At 40.2% G+C, this 20,117-nt stretch overlaps 5 protein-coding genes across 5 annotated transcripts in view; 3 read left to right on the top strand and 2 right to left on the bottom strand.

The window, feature by feature from the left end:
• Window positions 1-2,709: 2,709 nt before the first annotated feature.
• Window positions 2,710-5,969, bottom strand: LOC6646902 (protein fem-1 homolog C). The gene is made up of 5 exons (XM_002069612.4): window positions 5,317-5,969; window positions 4,943-5,265; window positions 3,700-4,877; window positions 3,509-3,637; window positions 2,710-3,268 (listed from the first exon to the last, which is right to left on the bottom strand). The coding sequence occupies exons 1-5, from the start codon at window positions 5,484-5,486 to the stop codon at window positions 3,044-3,046; spliced, it is 2,025 nt and encodes a 674-aa protein (XP_002069648.1). The 5' UTR covers window positions 5,487-5,969; the 3' UTR covers window positions 2,710-3,043.
• Window positions 5,970-6,344: 375 nt separating this feature from the next.
• On the top strand, window positions 6,345-7,113 carry LOC6646903 (baculoviral IAP repeat-containing protein 5). Its single transcript, XM_002069613.4, has 3 exons — window positions 6,345-6,566; window positions 6,649-6,828; window positions 6,903-7,113. Exons 1-3 carry the CDS (start codon window positions 6,423-6,425, stop codon window positions 7,032-7,034), a joined length of 456 nt encoding a protein of 151 aa, XP_002069649.1. The 5' UTR covers window positions 6,345-6,422; the 3' UTR covers window positions 7,035-7,113.
• A 51-nt stretch (window positions 7,114-7,164) lies between these two features.
• LOC6646904 (single-strand selective monofunctional uracil-DNA glycosylase) lies at window positions 7,165-8,244 on the top strand. The gene is made up of 2 exons (XM_002069614.4): window positions 7,165-7,512; window positions 7,586-8,244. Exons 1-2 carry the CDS (start codon window positions 7,189-7,191, stop codon window positions 8,117-8,119), a joined length of 858 nt encoding a protein of 285 aa, XP_002069650.1. The 5' UTR covers window positions 7,165-7,188; the 3' UTR covers window positions 8,120-8,244.
• A 12-nt stretch (window positions 8,245-8,256) lies between these two features.
• On the top strand, window positions 8,257-16,439 carry LOC6646928 (tRNA-specific adenosine deaminase 2). Its single transcript, XM_023178542.2, has 3 exons — window positions 8,257-8,909; window positions 16,196-16,268; window positions 16,330-16,439. The coding sequence occupies exon 1, from the start codon at window positions 8,426-8,428 to the stop codon at window positions 8,906-8,908; it is 483 nt and encodes a 160-aa protein (XP_023034310.1). The 5' UTR covers window positions 8,257-8,425; the 3' UTR covers window position 8,909; window positions 16,196-16,268; window positions 16,330-16,439.
• LOC6646929 (flocculation protein FLO11) overlaps window positions 9,324-20,117 on the bottom strand; it is a 43,061-nt gene continuing 32,267 nt past the window's right edge. The window contains exons 2-4 of the mRNA XM_002069616.3: window positions 11,496-15,605; window positions 9,750-11,362; window positions 9,324-9,689 (exon numbers count right to left, since the gene is read on the bottom strand). Coding sequence (XP_002069652.2) covers window positions 9,402-9,689; window positions 9,750-11,362; window positions 11,496-15,605 — 6,011 coding nt within the window. The 3' untranslated portion in view covers window positions 9,324-9,401. The remainder of the gene's footprint in view (window positions 9,690-9,749; window positions 11,363-11,495; window positions 15,606-20,117) is intronic.

Below are 20,117 nucleotides of genomic sequence, written 5' to 3'. Positions count from 1 at the left end.
TATATCAAAGGCTCTCCCGAACCGAAATTAAATTAAGAAATTAACTTAGGAAATCAATTAGGTACTCACCGAAACAGAGAGAGAGCAGAATGTTTGAGAGAGAAACAAAAAGAGATCTCGAATCGATCCATATATGCCGTTTTCATTTAGCTAATGGGGAAAATCACTACAGTTTCTGATATAGACGACTGTTTTAAATCCTACAGTGATTAAGTCGGAAAATAAGTTTTCTTTATAATGTTGAAGATGGATCATAATTCTACTAAAATATGGATTATGATTATTTTTAAACTGTCAATCATATTTCATGTAGGCTAATACAGAGCATCCTTTGAGGTAGACAGTGGGAGAAGAGAGAGATTGGGTCGAAAAGTGAGAGTGAGAGACCGATCTTTCCCATTGATAAGCAAATGTGCGTGCCAATGCAATCAATTATGTGTCTTCCGCTCCCTAGCAAAGAAAAAAAAATGTCCACATTTCGTTTCTCTCACATTGCCGAATTGGCTTCGTGGCATATTCAGAAAATAGAAACGAACCTTAGAAGGACTGGCAGAAGACAATTGGCATGGCTGGTTGAAGTGCGGTAAGGTGAGGTGAGATGAATTGAAGTGATTTTGGGGCTACCGTTGGGCACGCAATTGCAATGCAATGCAACCAAATGCATTAAAATAGATGCGGCAAGCAGAACGTCACATATAAATCAACATCAAGGTTGATCTCATCTCGATCTCCGCACATACTGCTGCTCGAGGAAGCGATCATCGAGGCAGAGAAGTTTCGAAATTGCCGTGGCGTCTATTTATCAAAGCAATTTACCAAACTCAGTCGCCTTTCTTGTTGTTGAGCATTTGCAAATTGGTTTTTTGCTTTTCTTTCTGTCTGTTGTTTATTTTTATTTCTATTTGTTTGCTTTTCGCATTTGACTCTTGATTCTATTATTAAGTCATTTTACTCACAATCAATTGATTTGAATTTATCCTTTTAAGTAGATTTTTCCCTATTGCATTTTGATTTATGGCGTGGCCAAGTTTATAATTGGATTGTGATTTAATAAAAATAGTCAACCAAATGTTCGGAAGTACGTACATATGTATGTACATAAGTGGCATTCCTATTGTATTTTCCTTTAATTATTTCAAAGAATCACAATCAATAAATAGATACAATACTTCGATACAAATGTGTTTATCTGTGAACACTTCTGAATACTTATGTCTTCTTTTAGTCGCCTTTGTTGAAAAATGAAATTGATTTGGAGAAATTGGTAAACGAGATAAAAGAGGATTCTACATCTAGACCATTTAATAATGCAAAATATAGTTCCCAATATACTAAATTTAGTCAAAATTCAGTGGTGGATGATAAATGGCAAATAGCTACCAAAAAATATGCATTAAGAAGTCTGAGAATTCGCTTTTTGAAACATAAAACAAAATTTTTGGAATGTAATGTGGACAAAAAATATTTATGGAATCAAGCATTCAGGTTTGTCACAGAAATCTCTAGAGATGTTGAGGCAGATTGTTTATAGACACATTAAAAGTTATGAATACTGTCCAGCTTATTGCATCTATTTTTCATCACTAGATCCACCTAAGTATCTTATATACTTTTAATATATATAAAGTATGCTGCATAAAATTATATTAAATAGTCTGCTCCATCATTAAGTTGGATAAATCATAAAAAAGACCTTCAAATTTGAACTTAATATACCTAAAGTCCAGTTGGACCTATCCTTAATATATTAACCCCAATGACAGGCAGCAGAAATGTTAAAAAAGATTTCATTGCATGCACTTAGGCTGAAATTTAATACTCTGTAAATTCTTGGTAATTCTTTGCTGGGTTTTCTCTTTTTGTTTCTTTCCTTTTTTAATGTTATGTGAAAATTTGGGTAAAAAAGAGGTTTTCAATATGTTGTGTAGCTTATACTTAGTTAACTTTTAGAACGTTTCTCTATAACAAACGAGTTTCCAGAGTAGGAGCACAGAATGTTCTGTGCAGAGAATGAAATCTTTACCCAGCATTTTTTTATTTATGACAGTAAACTGCAAACTATTTATTTTATTTCTTCTCAAAATTTCATAATTATTTTTATTCGATTCTGCCTGTATTTTTGGAGAAACTCAACTCTTCAAGTCTCACAGAAATTGTTATTTAAAATACTATGAATTAACAAACTTTACATACATATGTATGTACACATACATATACATAGATATAAATAATTATAAAAAGCAGTTTTAATCATAAGAAAATCAAAGGCAGAATGCATCTCTTAAAGACGGCCAGAGAGAGTTGAGTTATTACCAATATTTTTGTTTGCATTTTGGGTTCTTATGGTGATTTTCTTTTAGTTTTGGCCCACTTTCGTGTTACATTCGTTTTGAGTTCATCAGTGTTTCAACAAGTGTGTTAAATTAGTTATTCTAGTTGTATATAAGTATGTATGTATATATATATCTATATATATGTGTGTAGGTATAATGTAGTATATATATCAGGCATATTATAAAGATTATTGGCGTTATAATGTGTTAGTTTTTTTGCTTTTGCATTTCCTAGAATCTAATCAAACAGCTGAGCAGAAATTGTCGATTTCTGTTTTAAGTATTTTCTTTTTTCTTTCTTTTTTTTTGCTTTTTCGTTTTCAATGATGTTTTTTTGCTTTGTAAGTTTTCTAAAATACAATATTAATGATTCAGATACATTTTCTATATAGTTTTTAATATCACTTTTATCGTTTACACGTTTTGTTTTTTAACATTGTTTTTGTTGCTCGCTTATCGTAAACTAGATTTAAGCCGAATTAACATTAGAGTTAGATAGATCGTTAGAGATTAGCGCGATGTAGCCAATAGAACACTGGTTAAATTTTTCTCCTACATCTAAAGTTGACCAAAATTTTGTCGCACACATCATAAATCGAAAAGAACGCCATACAATTTTGACAAAAATGGAGAAAATGGGTTTAGGGTGGGAGTGGGTTGTGGGGCGGGGGATGGTGTGGAGTGGAGACATAACGCTTGCCTCTGCCTTTTTAAGGTTCATGATCATGGACAAACTTCTCGAGTTGCTTATGCAACTGATTACGATAGGGTATCCTGTGCTTGCTAATAACAGTCGCTGCCAGGCACTGTAGGGTCACATAATTGAGCAGCGGTATGGTGCTGGTGGGATTCGAGGCAATCGAGTCATAGGGTCGCTTATCGGCACGATTTGGCTGATCAATATCGGCTCCACATTTTAGCAACAGGTGAACAATCTGCAAAAGGTTAAAAGGGAATATCTGATTAGAAAATCATATAAGCTCACACACGTGTTTCGTGTTATCAGTCTGCACCAAGTGACATTCATTTATCAGCAATGGCAAAGGAGTCAATAGTTTTTTTTTTTTGGTGTAGATTCTTGGTATTAAATTGAAAATTAAGCGTTTTTGATAAGAAAGCAAACACAAACAGTCGCTTACACTCATTATGTGTTTGTTTTTGTCTTCATAACTAACCTCATTGTCATAATTATAGGGCAGACAGGCCACATGAAGGGGTGATGATTTGGCTTCGTTTTTGATGTTGACATCAATCCCACACTCGATGAGCAATTTGATGACATCGGCATTGGGAAACACAGTCTTCTGTAATTAATGAGCATTAGTTTCGATATTATTATATGATCCGCAGTTTTTTTGTAACTTACATCGGCAAAATTGTCGTCAGTGATGTAGCCGCTTTTAATAACATTCAATCTTGATGAGCAGAGATGGAGCAGAGTATCCGAAGTGCTGGCACTGCGCAAATTGCCAACCACAACAGTCTCGCGAATGGCCCTGAAGATAAGCTTGCGCTGAGCCTCAGTTTGGACGGTGTTGATCAGCAAATAAATAAGATGAGCTAGACAACGCATGACTCGATCATAGTTCTCCTGCTGTCGTCGAAAAACTGGACGCAATTGCAGCAAATGCCTAACCTCAACAGCGCTTTCGGCCAGAGTGCGAAACACTCCCAGTACATCATCGAAACGGGGCAGAACATTCTCCTGATGCACAAAACGGGCTCTTGCATCAGCACTTCGAATGTGACTGGTGTTTTGGGCATGCAAATCCAACATTAGACGCACCAATGCCTGGGCCGCAAAGCAAGTCTCAAAATGGAGTATAGACCAATTGGAGACGCGCACCTCCAGCAAAAAGCGCCAGAGATCAATACACCGCTGCAATTGCAACGAATCCGCATACGAGGCTCCACGGAAAGTCAGTCGGAAGAGCATATCTTTGTGTGTCAGTCCAAGCACACGTTCGCATATCAACAGACTTTGGGTGCGCATGGCATCCATGTCGGTGGCAATGTTATCCAGTTCCTCCAGAGTAACAAATTCCTTGGCATTATCATAAGCACTACGCAAAGGGACACTGGGTTTCTTCTCAATGTACGGCGTATACGCCGATCTGATGTGATGGGCCATGCGCCAATGCAAAATGCAGACTCTTGACTCATTGTGTTCGTCCAGAAATGTGGAGCCCATTAGCTCGTGAGCCTCTGCCAGCCGTGCGGCGGTATAGTTCAGTTCCTTTTTCAAGTAATCAAAGATCTGATGGGCACCCTTCAGGCAGGATGTACGCAATGCATCGTCACCATACCGACTCTGGGCATACGGATCGGCACCCTGTTCAATCAGCATTCGAGTGGTGTCCAGTCGATGCTCCTGGATAGCATAGTGCAGAGCCGTTTTATCCTGTATATCACGCGCATTTATGTCAGCCCCTTTCTTCACCAGATACAGACACAATTGCACAGATTGAACAGAATTGATTAAACATGTTCCGCCATTAATGTTGGGTTTCTTGATATCGGCTCCATTCTCGACCAAAAATTTCACTACAATCGAAAAGGAAGAGATTAGTTAGACATTCCCAGATTAGAGCTGACACTATTCGAGTTACCGATATCCACATGGGTCATATAACAGGCACTGCGGACAGGTGTAGATCCCGAATCCGAGGTCGCATTGATATCACAACCTATGCGAACCAAGTACTTGACCATGGCCAATCGGCCTGAAACTACTGCCGCCCACAAGGGTGTCACATAATGAAAACTATTGTCCTCGGGCACCTCAAAGTGTCCCTTTTGTTCGATATCGGCCTCACATATTGTGATGAGATATTCGGCTATTACCACCGCTCCCCGCTTACAGGCAATGAAAAGAGGAGCACATCCATTTCTGTTTTTTCGGACCAATTCTCGACGGGACTCGCGTGGCAATCTGTAAAGGTAAATTAATACATGACGTGATCACTGTTGGGGCCCAACTTACTTTTCCAGCTCATGACGAAGATGACGCGATAATATTGAGTCCTCCTGACTACGTTTGCATTCTTCTACCAAATCGTGGTTTAATTTTGTCAATTCCACCTTGCTACCGGATTGTTTTCTCTCGTTAGCGGCCATGGGGAGCAACTCCAGCTCAAGTTTGGCAGAGCTCATTGCCAGTGCACACTTTCATTGCCAAACTTGATGTATGGGTGTGTGTGAGTGCGTGTGTCTGCGCGAAAGTGAGCCTCGTTTCCTGGATGTCCTTGAGCCTGGAACGGCAGTGACCTACTAAAGTTTCCGTTCCCTTTTCCCTTTCTACGTTTTCCTCTTGTAATCTAGGCGCGGGCGGCGGCTGGCCTAATTAGGTTGCTTCGCACCAGTCGTACTTTCTTTTCTGTCTGTTTTTTTTTTTATTTCCTCCGCTGTGTCACTACCTCCCTTCTTCCACCTCCACCTTCTCCTTCGACAAATTTTCTTGCCTTTACTTTTTTTCCTAATAATCAATTTTAAAACAAGAGCAACCGAAGCGACAAAAACGCATAACGATGAGCGGTCTTTGGGTTTAAATTAAAACAAACCAACGTAACAATAAACAGTTTAAACGTATTTTTTTTTGTGTTTTTAGTTTTGTTATGTTTTCAGCATGTTTTTATTTTTGTGTTTGTTTATAAGTGTCAATCTGCTGACGCTGAAAATGAAACTCAAGGAAAGGTATTTTTCGTCGACTTCTACATACCCTAACTAATATTATGCCTTTCATGTCGATTATAGTGAAAATTTTCCAAACTTTAGGAAATCAAAGTGCTTTGCTTTATTTGGTACATTAGAATGTATAATTAAACCCAGATGGGTAGCATTTTAATAGATGTAGATTTTAAAGACATATCTAATAATTTGTCGTTACAAATACGAACTGCAAATCAATATACCTCATTCTCTTTCCGATATGCTTAATCTTAAATGAACGGCCACACTTCACGATAAATATCGATGTTGCTTCCGAATTCGATAAGCTTATCGATAGCTCCTTGATAAATCTGGCCACACTTACTATCTGGCAACACTGCTCCCGCGTCGCTTGTATTACAGAATTGAAAATTAGTCAAAATGAACGCCACTGCAGGAAATCAAACTATTCCCAATACATATTCATTGGAGGCTTTTCGTCCACACAATCTGCTCGAACAGCATCGTCTAGAGACATTTAAGGATTGGCCCTTTCCCGCATCGTCATCATGCAGTATAGCTAAGGTAAGTGAAAGATGCTGAGCCCTACGTCAGCAACAACAACAACTTTGTGGCAAATTTAAACGACTATCCAAATCTTCAAAAGATGGCAGAGGCGGGTTTTTATTGGACTGGCACCGAGAGAGAAAAAGATACAGCTACATGCTTTGTGTGCTTCAAAACTCTAGATGGTTGGGAGTCCCATGATAATCCTTGGGAGGAACATGGCAAACATGCGCCGCAATGTGAATTTGTCAAGCTGGGCTGTCCCGAAAAAGATTTAACTGTAAGTACTTAACAACATTAAGCCAGTTCAATTGACAATGCCAATGATTTATTTCAATATTCATTCTGGTATAGGTAATACAATTTGTGGAACTCGTCGGGTCCGTAATGAAGGCCAAGATGGCAAAGAAAACAAGAGAATTCAAAGACAGTTTTGCCAAGGCAGCTGAGGTTAAGCTCGATGAGTTCAAGCGCAATCGAAAATAAGAATCAAAGTAATTTAGTATTATATCTAGTTTTTAAATTGTTGTAATAAAATATTGCGAGGGTGGCAACTCCAAAGCAATTTTCCCCAAGCCTTTCCTAATCAGAAACGAATGAGAATGAAACATAAAGGCCCAGAATTTCAACGAATTCAAAAATGTTAAAACGGAAATTGCAACAGCAAGAGGCTGCGGCATCCAAAGTCGTCCCAATCCTGCAGGAGCCCAAGGCTTATGAGGGACTGACTACCTCAGCACTGTTTGCAAAGCCTCTTTGGCAAAGATTCTATGAAATTGAGGAAGGATTAAATTCTGAACTGCAGCAACTGGACATACCTTCAAACATAGCCGTTGTTTATAATCCAGTTGAGTATGCCGCATCCATGCATTGTGACTACTTGCGTCGCTTTTTGAGTGGACCCAGTAAAAGGGTGATGTTCATAGGGATGAACCCTGGGCCCAATGGAATGGGTCAAACCGGTGTAGGTTAACTGTTTTTTATATATGACTCAGTTGCATATACTACGCATTAAGTTATTTGCATATTACGAATAGATACCCTTTGGTAATGTACGGACAGTTCGTGACTTGATGCACATATCCGGAAACGTCGAGCAGCCGCCTGTGGTTCATCCAAAACGACGCGTCACCGGACTAGATTGCTCTATTGAAGAACCAAGTGGTGTACGTCTTTGGGAACTATTCCAAACATTGGCTGGCGGCAATCTAGAGACCTTCTCACAGCTATGTTTCGTTCACAACTTTTGTCCCCTGGCTTTCTTCGACGCGGCGGGTAAAAATATAACTCCCAGCGAGCTAAAAGGGGATTATAAGAAACAAATCGGGACATGCTGCCTGCGTGCGCTAGAGAAGCAGTTGCTCCTGGTGAAACCAGACTATGTGGTGGCCGTGGGAAATTATGTGTACACTCTGCTGAAGCGTTCTACATATTGCCAATCAGCTCAGCTGGTCGTGTGTCTTCCCCATCCCAGTCCTCGGTCTGTGAATAACACCAATTGGCCCGAGAAGGCAAAAGATTTCTTGGAGACGCACAATTTAATACGATTCATGCGCAACGAAACCGCATAAATCATGCACAAGATTAATTTAAGAAATGTAAATATGTTGTAATTAATTTCTTCGCTAACCATCACCAATAATTAGTACTGTAAAATGCAAAATTCAGTGCTGATAAATTTTTGTAAACTATTTCACTTGTTGTCCAGCCCTCGTTTGTTTTCTTTAACAAAAAGGACAATTGTTGTTAATTCCAAGACCAGCCAGCGAACCGTAGCAGAAAGGCATACGGAACTCGTACGGAAGGAAAACAAGGAATCGACTTGCGTGGAAAATTCTCAATTTTCCCAACCCCCTTTAAAGATATTTCCATGCCAAATGGCCGCATTTATGGAGGACGCGTTAGTGGAAGCGCGAAGGGCACGTGACGCAGGAGAGGTGCCCGTCGGTTGTGTCTTTGTATATGGAGACAAAGTCATCGCACGTGGCGGAAATGAAGTCAATGTCTATCGGAATGCCACCAGACATGCAGAGTTCATCTGCATAGATGCCACATTGGCCTATTGCCGAGAGAAGCACCTGCCAGCACGCCAATTGTTTGCCGAAATCAGTGTGGTGGTCACTGTGGAGCCATGTATCATGTGCTCGGCTGCCTTGCATACGCTGGGCGTCAAGGAGATCATCTATGGCTGTGAGAATGATCGGTTTGGTGGCAAAACGGTTGTGGATGTGGCTGCTGTGGTCGGCCAAAGGATTAGCATTATTGGCGGGGTTCGCGGCGATGAGGCAATGGCGCTGCTCAAAGAGTTCTACAAGGGCGACAATCCATCGGCGCCAACACTAGCCAAAAAGAAGAAATAAGGTAGTTTTCTGCTGTATACGTTTCGATTTATTATAAAAAAAATCTTTTTAGGCAATAGACTATAAGATATGTCTATGTATCTATATCTCTATATATATGTATATATATATGTATATGGCGTTCAGAACGTTTTTAATTTAAACATAAATACAATTACTGGATGAAAAGCTACTATATGTAGTGACAAAAGGCTGTGTCCTGTTCCACTCTAGGAGAGATAACTTAAGAACTTTGTTTTTTATTTATTGTATTAATTCCTACTTAAGTAAATGCATTTACTGCTCTTGATAATCTCGGCACGAGTGCCTAAATTGTCCCATCACCAGATGAAAAACCCTTTTGCTTAATCCTATATACATATATGTATCTATATATTAATTTGTTCTAGCAACTTATCTAAACTTCTTGTATCGATCATTTGCTGCGCAAGCTGACAATACGCTTGCGAAGTAAACAATTGCGGCAAGGACTTAACTCTAAAATGGTTGCACTTCAAATGCGAAGATTGCGACGTCTGTGACCAAGATTTAGCCACTCCAGTGGCACATTACCGCCCACATTGTAGGCGGTAGGTGTGCAGTTCACTAGTTTCCTTGCTGGTTCGCAGCGTCGGCTTACATTCCAGTAGGCAAAGCCTTGCGGACATCTATAAATCTGGCCCTCGATGCGTCCCGTCTGCTCGGAGTAATCACATTTCACAAACAATTGACTGCATTCGTCGTCATTCAGAGCAAAGTGTCCCTCCTCCGGACAAAGTGGCGCTGTGGAGCGAATTTGTACCTAAAGCGGAGTTCACATAAATTGATGGACAATTTGTTGTTTTAAGATTATATTCCTTACCATGTTTAGACGACGCGATTCATCCTCAAAGATATTGGTCCTGGTGACTCCCTTGCTGCAAACGTCATTGGCTTCGGGTTTGCCACAGCTGCAAGTATTGTCTTGGTACACTGTGCCATTGGGACACTGGAAGGTGACAATGTTCAGATCATTGCTATCCGTATTCTCATTGCATTGATAGAACATGCCACATTTCTTAGGATGGCGACGGAATCCAGTGGGGCAGACGAAAACTTCTTGTCCCTCGCTTGTCGGTGGGCAGGGAGAACTTGTGTTTGTTGTCGGCAACGGTGATAATGTGGTCGTCGTTTCGGGGCTGGATGTCGTTGTAACTGGTTCAGATGTCGTTGTAACTGGTCCAGATGTCGTTGTAACTGGTTGAGATGTTGTGGTTATTGGTCCAGATGTCGTTGTTACTGGTTCAGATGTTGTAGTTATTGGTCCAGATGTCGTTGTAACTGGTTCAGATGTCGTGGTTATTGGTCGAGATGTTGTCGTTACTGGTTCAGATGTCGTGGTTATTGGTCCAGATGTTGTGGGTCTAAATGTTGTAGTTACAGGTCCTACTGTTGTTGTAGTTGTCATGGACTCATCTGTCGTTGCGGTTGATGGTTCCACTGTCGTCGGTTGGCTTGAGGAACAGTTGCCTGACACTTGATCCGCATAGTTGCATGTGTCCAGCGATGTATCCCAAACGGTTCCATTGGGACACTTGAAACTGTAAACCTGATATTTGCCAGTCTTTTTCTCATCAACACAGCGATAATAGCGATTGCAATCCTCGGGGTCAGCAAAGAATCCTTCAGCAGTGCAATTGTATTTTGTTCCAGAATTTGGTGGAATAGTTGATGGTGAATCAGTTGTCACAGGTTCTGTGGCGGGCGGATAACCCGGTCCGCCTGTTGGCTCTATTGTAGTTGTAGTTGGATCCATGGGGATCTCAGTTGTAGGACCTGTCGGTTTCTCTGTTGTAGGGCTTGTGGGCTTTGATGTGGGTTTATCTGTTGGAGATTCTGTAGGCTTGTCTGTTGGAGGTTCCTTTGTTGGAGATTCTGTGGGTTTTGATGTTGGAGGCGCTGTGGGGTTGTCTGTTGGAGTTTCGGTGGGTTTTGATGTTGGAGGCTCTGTGGGTTTGTCTGTTGGAGTTTCGGTTGGTTTTGATGTTGGTTTTTCTGTAGTAGGTTGTTCAGTTGTGGGTTTATCCGTTATTGGCTGTGTGGTTGTTGTTTCTGTGGGCTTGGATTTCTCTGTTGTAGTGGTTGGACTTTCGGTTGTTGGTGGCATTGTGGTCGGTTCTTCTGTAGTCATATTGGAGCATCTGGGTACATTTTCAGCATAATCGCATGTCTGAACATCTTCGTTCCAGCCAGTGCCCTTCTGGCACATGAAGGTGTATTTCTTCAACTGTTTGCCAGTGTTGACGCAACGATAATATTTCCGACAATCATAAGGATCTGCCATGAATCCTTCGCCCTTGCATTCCGTGCCTGGCGGCTGATTAGGTGGACTAGTTGGTCGTTCAGTGGTGCCCGATTCCGTTGTTGAAGTTTCAGGTAAGGATTGCGTGGTTGTTGGTCTCATTGTAGTCGTTGGATTGGCAGTGGTTGTTGGTCCTAAATTATAAGAAAAAATAAATAAAATTCATTTGAAATACCGCTTACAATTAATTCTTAAAGATAAAAAACGTCTTAAAATATTAAAAAAAAAGATTTAATTTCATAATTGAATGCTTATATAAATATTTACTGGTTGTTGTTGGTACGAATGTTGTTGTCGGCTCAGATGATGTGGTTGTCCACGGTGTAGTTGACTCTGGTCGGAGTGTTGTTGGCGGCTCAGATGATGTGGTTGTCCACGTTGTCGTTGACTCTGGTCGGAGTGTTGTTGGCGGCTGAGATGATGGTGTTGTCCACGTTGTCGTTGGCTCTGGCACTCCCGTTGTAGTCTCCGAATGACATCTTGGGTCTTTTACAGCCGATGGGTGATTACAATTCTCGATTTCAGCATCCCATACGGTATTGTTGGAGCATTTGAAATTATATTTATGGAATCCACCCTTCTCATTGCTCACACATCTATAGAATTTCTGGCAATCCTCAGTGTCCCCAAAGAAACCTTCCTTTTTGCAGGGACTACTCGATGAAATTGGTTGCTGTGGCTCTGGTTTCTTGGTCGTGGTAGCCGGCATCTGGGTGGTGGTTATATCTGTGGTAGTTTCCATGGAAGTTGTGGTGTTCGGTCCGTCGATTGGTGTTGATAATGTCGTCGACGTCGTTGGCTTGGGCGTTGTTGTTTCACATGGCACTTTGCCGGACTCAGTGGTTGTGTCTGTTGTCTTGCAATTGTTAAAATTGTGGTTACAGGTTTGCAAATCCTGATCCCATACGGTGCCGGCACCACAATTGAAGGGTATCTGGGTAAAACCACCCTTGCCATTTCGCACACAACGATAGAACTTGGAACAGTTGCTTGAATCACCTATGAATCCTTCAGATGTGCATTTACCATTATTGGGCCTTTGTGTGGTTGGCTGCTGGGTCGAAGTTGTTGGTTGCCTCGTTGTGCTAGATCCCTGAGGATTGGGTCGAGCTGTGGAAGTTGTTGGAAGTGGAGGATATCCCCCACTTGTCGTTGGTTCCCTAGTCGTGCTAGATCCCTGAGGATTGGGCCGAGCTGTGGAAGTTGTTGGAAGGGCAGGATACTTGGGCGTTGTCGTCGTCATTCCAGATGGTGTCTGTGTAGAGGCCGTGGATCCACATCCTTTGACTGCCCAAGCATGATTACAGGCCTGAATCTCTGCATCCCAAACTGTACCGGGTCCACAGCTGAAGGTCACTTTACTGAAGCCACCTCTGTCATTGTCGACACAGCGATAGAATTTGGCACAGTCTTGTTGATCTCCCAGGAACTGGCCATTTTCTTGGCACTCTCCCGAAGGATGCGAGCTAGATGTTGTTGTCGATGTCGAAGAAGACGATGATGACGACGAAGTTGACGAGGATGTTGTCGAAGCTGATGATGATGATGATGATGACGATGACGATGATGTTGATGAGGAAGTGATGCTACTGCTGCTTGATTCTGTAGATGTGCTGCTCGATGACGGTGACGAAGAGGTAGTCGAGGAGGTTCCCCCGCTACTGCTGGTGGATGAAGAACTGCCACCTGAAGAGGATCCAGAGTTGGAAGAAGAATTGCTGCTTGAAGATGAACTGCTACTTCCGCCCGATGAACTCGATGAGGAACTGCTATTAGAGGAAGATCCACTGACAACTTTTTTACATTTCAGAGTTTGGGTTTGCACTTGATCTGGATGATTGCAGCTATTGGCTTCCGGATCCCAAATGGTTTTCGGCGGGCATGTGAATGAAACTTTCATGAAGCCACCTTTTCCATTATCCACACAGCGATAGAATTTGGAGCAGTTCTCATTGTCTGCCAGGAATGTTTCTTCACTTTCGCATTTCTCAGCAGGCTTAAATGGCTTCTGAGTGGTTGACGATCCTTGATTACCTGTCGAAGTGGAATTTCCCTGATTGGAACTCTGAGTGGATGATGAAGAACTCTCGGTGGACGTTGATGAACCCTGATTAGAAGATCCTTGACTGGATGACGAACTTTGATTAGATGATCCTTGATTAGATGAGGACGAGCTTTGATTAGAGGATCCTTGATTGGATGAAGAAGAGCTCTGATTAGACGATCCTTGATTGGATGAAGAAGAGCTCTGATTAGACGATCCTTGATTGGAGGATGATCCTTGAGTTGAGGAAGTCGAAGTTTCCGTAGACGTAGATGATCCTTGGCTCGATGAGGTAGATCCTTGAGTGGTTGAAGAGGAAGTGGAAGAGCCTTGTGAAGTAGACGAAGAACTTTCTGTTGAGGAGCCCTGATTTGATGTTGACGACGTTGAGGAGCTCTGATTACTGGAACTTGATCCTTGATTAGAAGATGAGCCCTGGTTTCCAGAGCTGCCACTAGACGAACCGTTAGCCATAGCTTTGCATTGTTCCTTCTGGACATCAGTTGGATGATTGCAGCCCTTTGAATCAGGATCCCAAACAGTGCCAGGTGCACAATCGAAAGCAACCTTATCGAATCCTCCGTTTCCATTATCCACACAACGATAGAAGCGAGCACAATCCTTCAAATCGGGCAAATATGTCTCTGTGTCCTTGCAATCACCATCCGGATTTGATGGCTTAGATGTTGTGGCCTGAGTGCTAGAACTACTGGTTGAGGATTCGTTACTTGATGTTGTGGACGTGGTCTGATTATTTCCAGATGAGGAACTGGATGAGGAAGATGAGTTTTGATTTGATGAGGAGCCTTGATTACTGGATGAGGATGAGCTTTGTTGACTACCACTAGATTGGTTATTATTGGAACTAGAACTGTTGCTGGATTGGTTGCCACTGGACTGGTTATTGTTGGAACTAGAACTGTTATTAGATTGGTTGCCACTCGTTGTGGAATTCTGACTACTAGAGGCTTGCAAATTGCATTTCTTCTTTTGATCATCGGTTGGCAAGTCGCAGACTTTCTCCTGCTGATTCCACACGGTGCCGGGGCCACAGGTAAAGGGTACCTTTTCCAAGTTTCCATCATTATCCAAACGGCATCTGTAGAACTTGGCGCAATCCTTTTTATCTGGTATATAAGTTTTATCGTCTTCACATTCAGTTGGAACGGGCTTATTGGCATTTTGGTTCTGCTGGTTGCTGGAACTGGAATTGGATGAGTTTTGATTGGATTGATTGCTGGCTGACGAGCTTTGATTGCTGTTGGTCGAATTGTGGTTGTTGCCCGAACTCTGATTGCCGCTAGAGCTTTGGTTCTGGTTGCTGCTAGAGCTTTGGTTTTGGCCATTGCTGCTGGAGCTTTGATTAGATGAACCCGAGCTAGCCCCTTGATTGCTACTCGATGTTGAACTTGACTGCTGATTGCTGCTCGATGTAGAAGACTCCTGATTCGAGTTCGAGCTGGACTCTTGAGAAGAAACAGTGCTCGATGAACTCGATGAACTTGTCGAAGAGGAGGATGATGATGAGGAGCTCTGCTGACTACTACTAGTTGAACTGGAGGATGATGAGGTGGAGTTCTGATAACTAGTCTGTGATGATTGCGTTGATGTTTGACCAGCATAGTAGCCATCGTTCAGTGGCTCCGGCTGATTGCGGCACCCACCATTAGCACGTACATCAAACATATGGTTGCACGACTGCAGTGATTCATCCCAGGCGGTGCCGTCCGAACAACGAAAACCGATTTTATTATAGCCGCGTCCATTCGAGATGCAGCGATAAAACACGCTGCAGTCACTGGGATCGCTCATAAATCCATCATACTCACAGGCCGGACCCGCCTCATCCTCCTGCGCTCCACCCGCTGAGCGTAAAGATGATGAGCTCGAAAAGGATATGACCGAAACACCATTCAGGCCTGTCAGGCCGTAATTTGTTGGCAACTGATTTGCCGTAGCATAGGTGCGCAACTCATTGGCGGCGGGTGTGACGGCGCTGTTAAGCAGCGCATTATGGTCATCGTCATCATTCCGGTTATTGACGACTCCAAGCCCGAGCCCATCATATGCCAGCTCGTCACTGCTATTAATTTCGTTCACATACTCTGAGCACTCCTCACGTCCGGCCAGCAACGGTGGCATACACAACTGAAGGGTTCGCGAGTATACCGTGTCCTCTTTGCAGGCCAGCATATAGGGTTTGATGTAATGCTCCGTTTGCCTCTCACAACGATAGTAGATGTGGCAGTCATAGTCATCAGCATAGAGTCCCTCGCCAGGGCAGTAGAAGGCAACGTCTGTGGGCAGTCCATAGATTGATGAAGATGGAATGTCTGTAATGAAAGTCAAGTGATAAACGCTTTAGTTTTCGTTTGAAGGGGGGTGGGAATCTTTCGTTTAAGCGAGTAAATTAGTTATGTATGACCGTTTCATCGTACTTTATGTTAGCTAGGCTAGGTCTAACCCCAGTCAACTGGCATACACTGAGAAAAAAGACTACTAAATATATGATCATCAACAGTTTTTAAAAATATTTATACTTTTTTCTATAAAACCCGTTGCATTAAGACAGCAAAAACAGTTTTTAAAGGAAATTTTGCTTTGTTTTTTGAATATTTACTTTATTATTATTGTGTTCTACTTTATTATTATTTTGTTCTAAAATGAAATATCAACTTTATAAGCTTATAAATCATTTTAAATAATAAGACCTATGTACATATGTATATAACATACATAAATAAGCAGTCAATTAGCTATGTAACATATTGTTTTCTAAATAGTTTAAACTTTAAAGACAATTTTTAGTTTTAGATCTTAAGACTTATGACTTCAAAATGAGTATATTGCCTCAGAGTTAGTTAAAAATAAGTTAAAAGTCTTCTAAAATCGACATAAAACTAATGGCTTCTATAATCAACAGATATTCAGGTCGAGATAGAGAAAACCGACTACGGATCAACAAATTATGCGAAGCCATGAGAATTGTAATAAAAGTAAGCTACTAAATACCATAAAACTAGTCTTCCCCGATCTTACGTTTATTTAACTTTACAGATATCAACCACACTAAAGAAATTTATGAAGAAAAAAACGAATAATCGAGGATAAATCAACAAGTGCTTGTAATAATGCTGAGTGAAAAATAAATCAATATTGACATTTTATTTTGTGTCGGATCCACAATAACAAACTGAAAACAAAAACTGTTTTCACACTTTTGGCCAATCCAATTGAGAGCTCTCTATTAAATAACAACAAAAGATTAAAAATTTTTTAACCAAAGATTAATTGGTTACCAATCAAAAAAAAGTTAAGAGGCTGAGGCTTAAATGTTTTTCGGACTTAATACTGAGATACTTTTAGGGTTTATCTGCCTTCTTATCTTTGTTTTTAGACTTAGATTGATCAAACTTTTGCTCTGTGTATATAGTATATAACTATATATGTATGTATATCAAGTGCATAAAAAGCGGGCAATTCAAAATCGTCCGCTGGAACAAACCATTGAACTGAAACTTCCTGTCAGAAATGCCCCCGACTGCATATATTTGGCTGGCTCAATTTCGTCTCTGACATTTTGTTCGGTTCTAGGACTTTCTTTTTTTTATTTTTGGTCGTTGTGGGATTTTTCGCGCTGTCAAAATAAAATTGATAATTTATTGTCATTCAATGTGCGAGAGTTTTCTGTAGTATATACATATATGTATATATGTATCTATATGTATTTTTTTTTTGGTCTCGCATTCCAATAAATTTAAATGCATTTATGGGCCGTTACAGCGGAACAAATTCATTTTGGAAAATGAATTGTGTATATGTGTGTGTTTTTTTTTTTTCATCTTTCTCATAGGGCGGTATTTCTTTTTGGCCTACAGTTTTTTTTTCGGATGTTGTGGTGCTGGCAAAAGGGCGTGTCCTTATAGACCAAATTGCTGTTGTGGCATGCAAATCTGGGCAAAACATTGTAAATGCGCGGCTCAAAATTAGACGACCGGGTTCTAGGCATACATAAATTTGCATCAGTCATTTGCTTATAGATGAGAGAAGCCGAGAGGAGGAGAAGGATGTGGGTTGGCTTTCATTTTTTCTATGTATATATAGATGTGTATATATTGAAGAATACTTTATGGCTTGATGGCAGTCTGTAGAGCATGTCGAGCCATTTATTCTTTTCGAAAATTGCCAAATTTAATGGCCATAAAATTTAATTACGTCTAATATGTTTAAGGCCATGACGGACAGGAAATACGTAATAATACATAAGGAATGTATAGCCATATAATTCATTTTTTATTGATGCCCAAAATTCTTTATCCTTTTAAATGCATTTACCTAAAGTTTTAACAAAATCAAAGTATTTAAAGTCAAGGATCAATTATATGTATTCACTTTGCTGCCTTTTTAGTTCTCTTCTTTCCTTATTTGTTGTCCTTATCGAACAATTATTTAATTATAATCTTATATTTTAGGATTTCTTTTCTTTGAACTTTCAACTTTTAACAATTTCGTAATCTCATTCAATTGGTTTAAAGACTTTTACGATGAAAATATTACACTTGCAAAGGTTTTCATGGCAAATTCAATTCAAGAAAATTTTGTAAACTAATTAATTACAACACATACACATACACATATCGCTCCAAGCCTAGATAAACAAATATAAAGTTTTCTCTCGGGGCTAGATATTTCCTCGAATCTACTTTTCCCCTAGAACATGCTGCTTGCATGTTGAGCAACGAACGAAAAATGTTAAGCCCATTACTCAGGTCTCTTCAGACTCCGTCCGGGCAAAATTGACCGTTTTACGATTTTAATTATATATGATGTGTACTTTAGAACTTATGCAAAATGAAAGGAGCGCGCGACCATGCGACCACAAACTTATGCGTGGCCCAACAGGGCGGTTGCTGTGATAGCCTGCCTACTGCAGCGACCCAAAGAGGGTGACGAGGCTGACGAGGGCGACGAGGGGGTGGGCTATGGGTGTGCAACTTTGGGGCTAGCCACAATCTGACCGCAGAGCATGGCCGCAAATAGTTTTGAATCCATACTCATACCCCAAAACGAAACCCTTCTTTGCTGTGCCAAAATGTTCCTGGTGTGCGTCTGTGATGGTCCATAGGCTGGCTGGACTGGACTGGGTAGCTGGATGTCTATATGTATATGTGTGTCTGTGTGTGTGTGTGTGCATTAAAATTTCAATTTTCAACATTTTAAACACATTACGATGTGGCGATATTGCGAAAATTTAGTTATAAAAGCATAAAATGTGCGCTGTTAGTTTTCATGAGCCTGACATATAGAACGGCCTTTCGAGAGCCAACAGTCGGAGCACTTATTAAGCAAAATGACAAATAGTAATTTCATTTCTGTTTTGTTTTTTTACTCTCTCCCCCCTCCTCTGGTTGTTGATAATTAAATATTTATTGAGCGGCAGCGATGTTCCCTGGCATTATATACATATATAGGTACTTTCTGCCCCACTTCATGAAAGTAGAAAAGCCACGCGGTCATTAAGTTTGCTTCGTTGACCAATTGTTTTTGGGTACAACTCACTATACCCAAGCTCTGCCTCTCTCTCTCTCTCTCTCTGCCTGCTGTCTCTCTCTTACCATGTTGTTCATTTAAATTTTAATTTGATAAATTGAAAACATTGTTTCGCTCGGTTTTATTCAGACTTTTTAGTTAGTTTCGCCTCTACGCTTACGAAAAATATCAGCTTGGGACAATTTAGTGGCCAACCCCTGTACGTTCCCCTCTGCCCCTCTCCTATCTTGGCGCTTGGGGCACACTTTTGAGAGTTAACTGTCAGGACAGGGATAGAAAGCCAAAAGCCAAAATCCAGAGCCAGAGATAGAGACAGAGAGAGAGACTGAGCGTATGCCATTTAATTAGTTATTAAAAGTTTTCGTCATTATATTTTGTACTTGACTTTTTAGCTGCCCAAAGGCATCTTTTTGTGGCTTAATTTAAAATTTTTTTATATCGTATTAAACAAAATAACAATGTTTTGTACCTCAAATGGACGTTTTGTGTATGTGTGTGGGTGGAAATTCAAAATAATTGATCAAATTATATTTTGTTTTGGATTGTTAAATGATTTTTCATCTAAAAATAAATTTTGGTCTTTGAAATGAAATAATAGATTCTGCTCTAACTAAATTAAATCAATTTAATCAGCTTTAATGTCATGCTTAGTCAAGAATATTAATTCTTTGAATAAGAAACTAAAATCGTTTTTATTTTCATTCGAAGCTAACTTTAAATTTATTTAAAGACATTTCACATAGAGGTAAAAACAAAAATGAATCTATTATAAAGCATTTTAAGTTCTTTTATTTAGAAGTTTCCATTAAATTATAGTTAGTCACATTTTGTTTGACTAAAAAACGGTAAAATAGAATCTAAATTACCTGTTCTTTAACATAAAAAATAATTAAACTCCTTGTAAATCAAGGAAAATACATACAAATTTTGTATTTCAAAAGAATTTTCTGTGTTAATCTAAGAATTAAAACAATTTATGACTTTCATAGACCAGATTGTTATTTTTAAAATACATAAATTATAATTAAAGATTCAAAATCTATATAGAAAAGTTAAAAGTATTTTATTCTTAATGGAATTTCGAAAAAAGACGCTAACTAACCAATTCTAGGTTAAAATCATTGTCAATGGTTTGGTATCTTTAGCCAAAGTATACATATTGTATGACATTTTTAGCAAATATCATTAGGTTTCACGTAATGCGATTAAGAGTTAGTAAGCTGTTCTTATCGCTAGCAATATACGGGGACATAGTTACTGTATTCACCACAATTTATTCGCAAAGCACGATCTGG

The sequence above is a fragment of the Drosophila willistoni genome, chromosome 3R, assembly GCF_018902025.1.
Source record: "Drosophila willistoni isolate 14030-0811.24 chromosome 3R, UCI_dwil_1.1, whole genome shotgun sequence".
Classification (NCBI taxonomy): domain Eukaryota; kingdom Metazoa; phylum Arthropoda; class Insecta; order Diptera; family Drosophilidae; genus Drosophila; species Drosophila willistoni.
This window is presented reverse-complemented; position numbering and strand designations above follow the sequence as displayed.

Excerpts from the sequence above, each read along its gene's own strand:
- LOC6646904 (XM_002069614.4), top strand. The coding sequence starts at position 7,189 with ATGTTAAAACGGAAATTGCAACAGCAAGAGGCTGCGGCATCCAAAGTC. Across the intron at positions 7,513-7,585 it reads ATGGAATGGGTCAAACCGGT|ATACCCTTTGGTAATGTACG; the intron begins GTAGGTTAACTG and ends TATTACGAATAG.
- LOC6646902 (XM_002069612.4), bottom strand. The coding sequence starts at position 5,486 with ATGAGCTCTGCCAAACTTGAGCTGGAGTTGCTCCCCATGGCCGCTAAC. Across the intron at positions 5,266-5,316 it reads CTTCGTCATGAGCTGGAAAA|ATTGCCACGCGAGTCCCGTC; the intron begins GTAAGTTGGGCC and ends TTACCTTTACAG. Across the intron at positions 3,638-3,699 it reads CTGACGACAATTTTGCCGAT|AAGACTGTGTTTCCCAATGC; the intron begins GTAAGTTACAAA and ends CATTAATTACAG.
- LOC6646928 (XM_023178542.2), top strand. The coding sequence starts at position 8,426 with ATGGCCGCATTTATGGAGGACGCGTTAGTGGAAGCGCGAAGGGCACGT.
- LOC6646903 (XM_002069613.4), top strand. The coding sequence starts at position 6,423 with ATGAACGCCACTGCAGGAAATCAAACTATTCCCAATACATATTCATTG. Across the intron at positions 6,567-6,648 it reads CATCATGCAGTATAGCTAAG|ATGGCAGAGGCGGGTTTTTA; the intron begins GTAAGTGAAAGA and ends AATCTTCAAAAG. Across the intron at positions 6,829-6,902 it reads GTCCCGAAAAAGATTTAACT|GTAATACAATTTGTGGAACT; the intron begins GTAAGTACTTAA and ends ATTCTGGTATAG.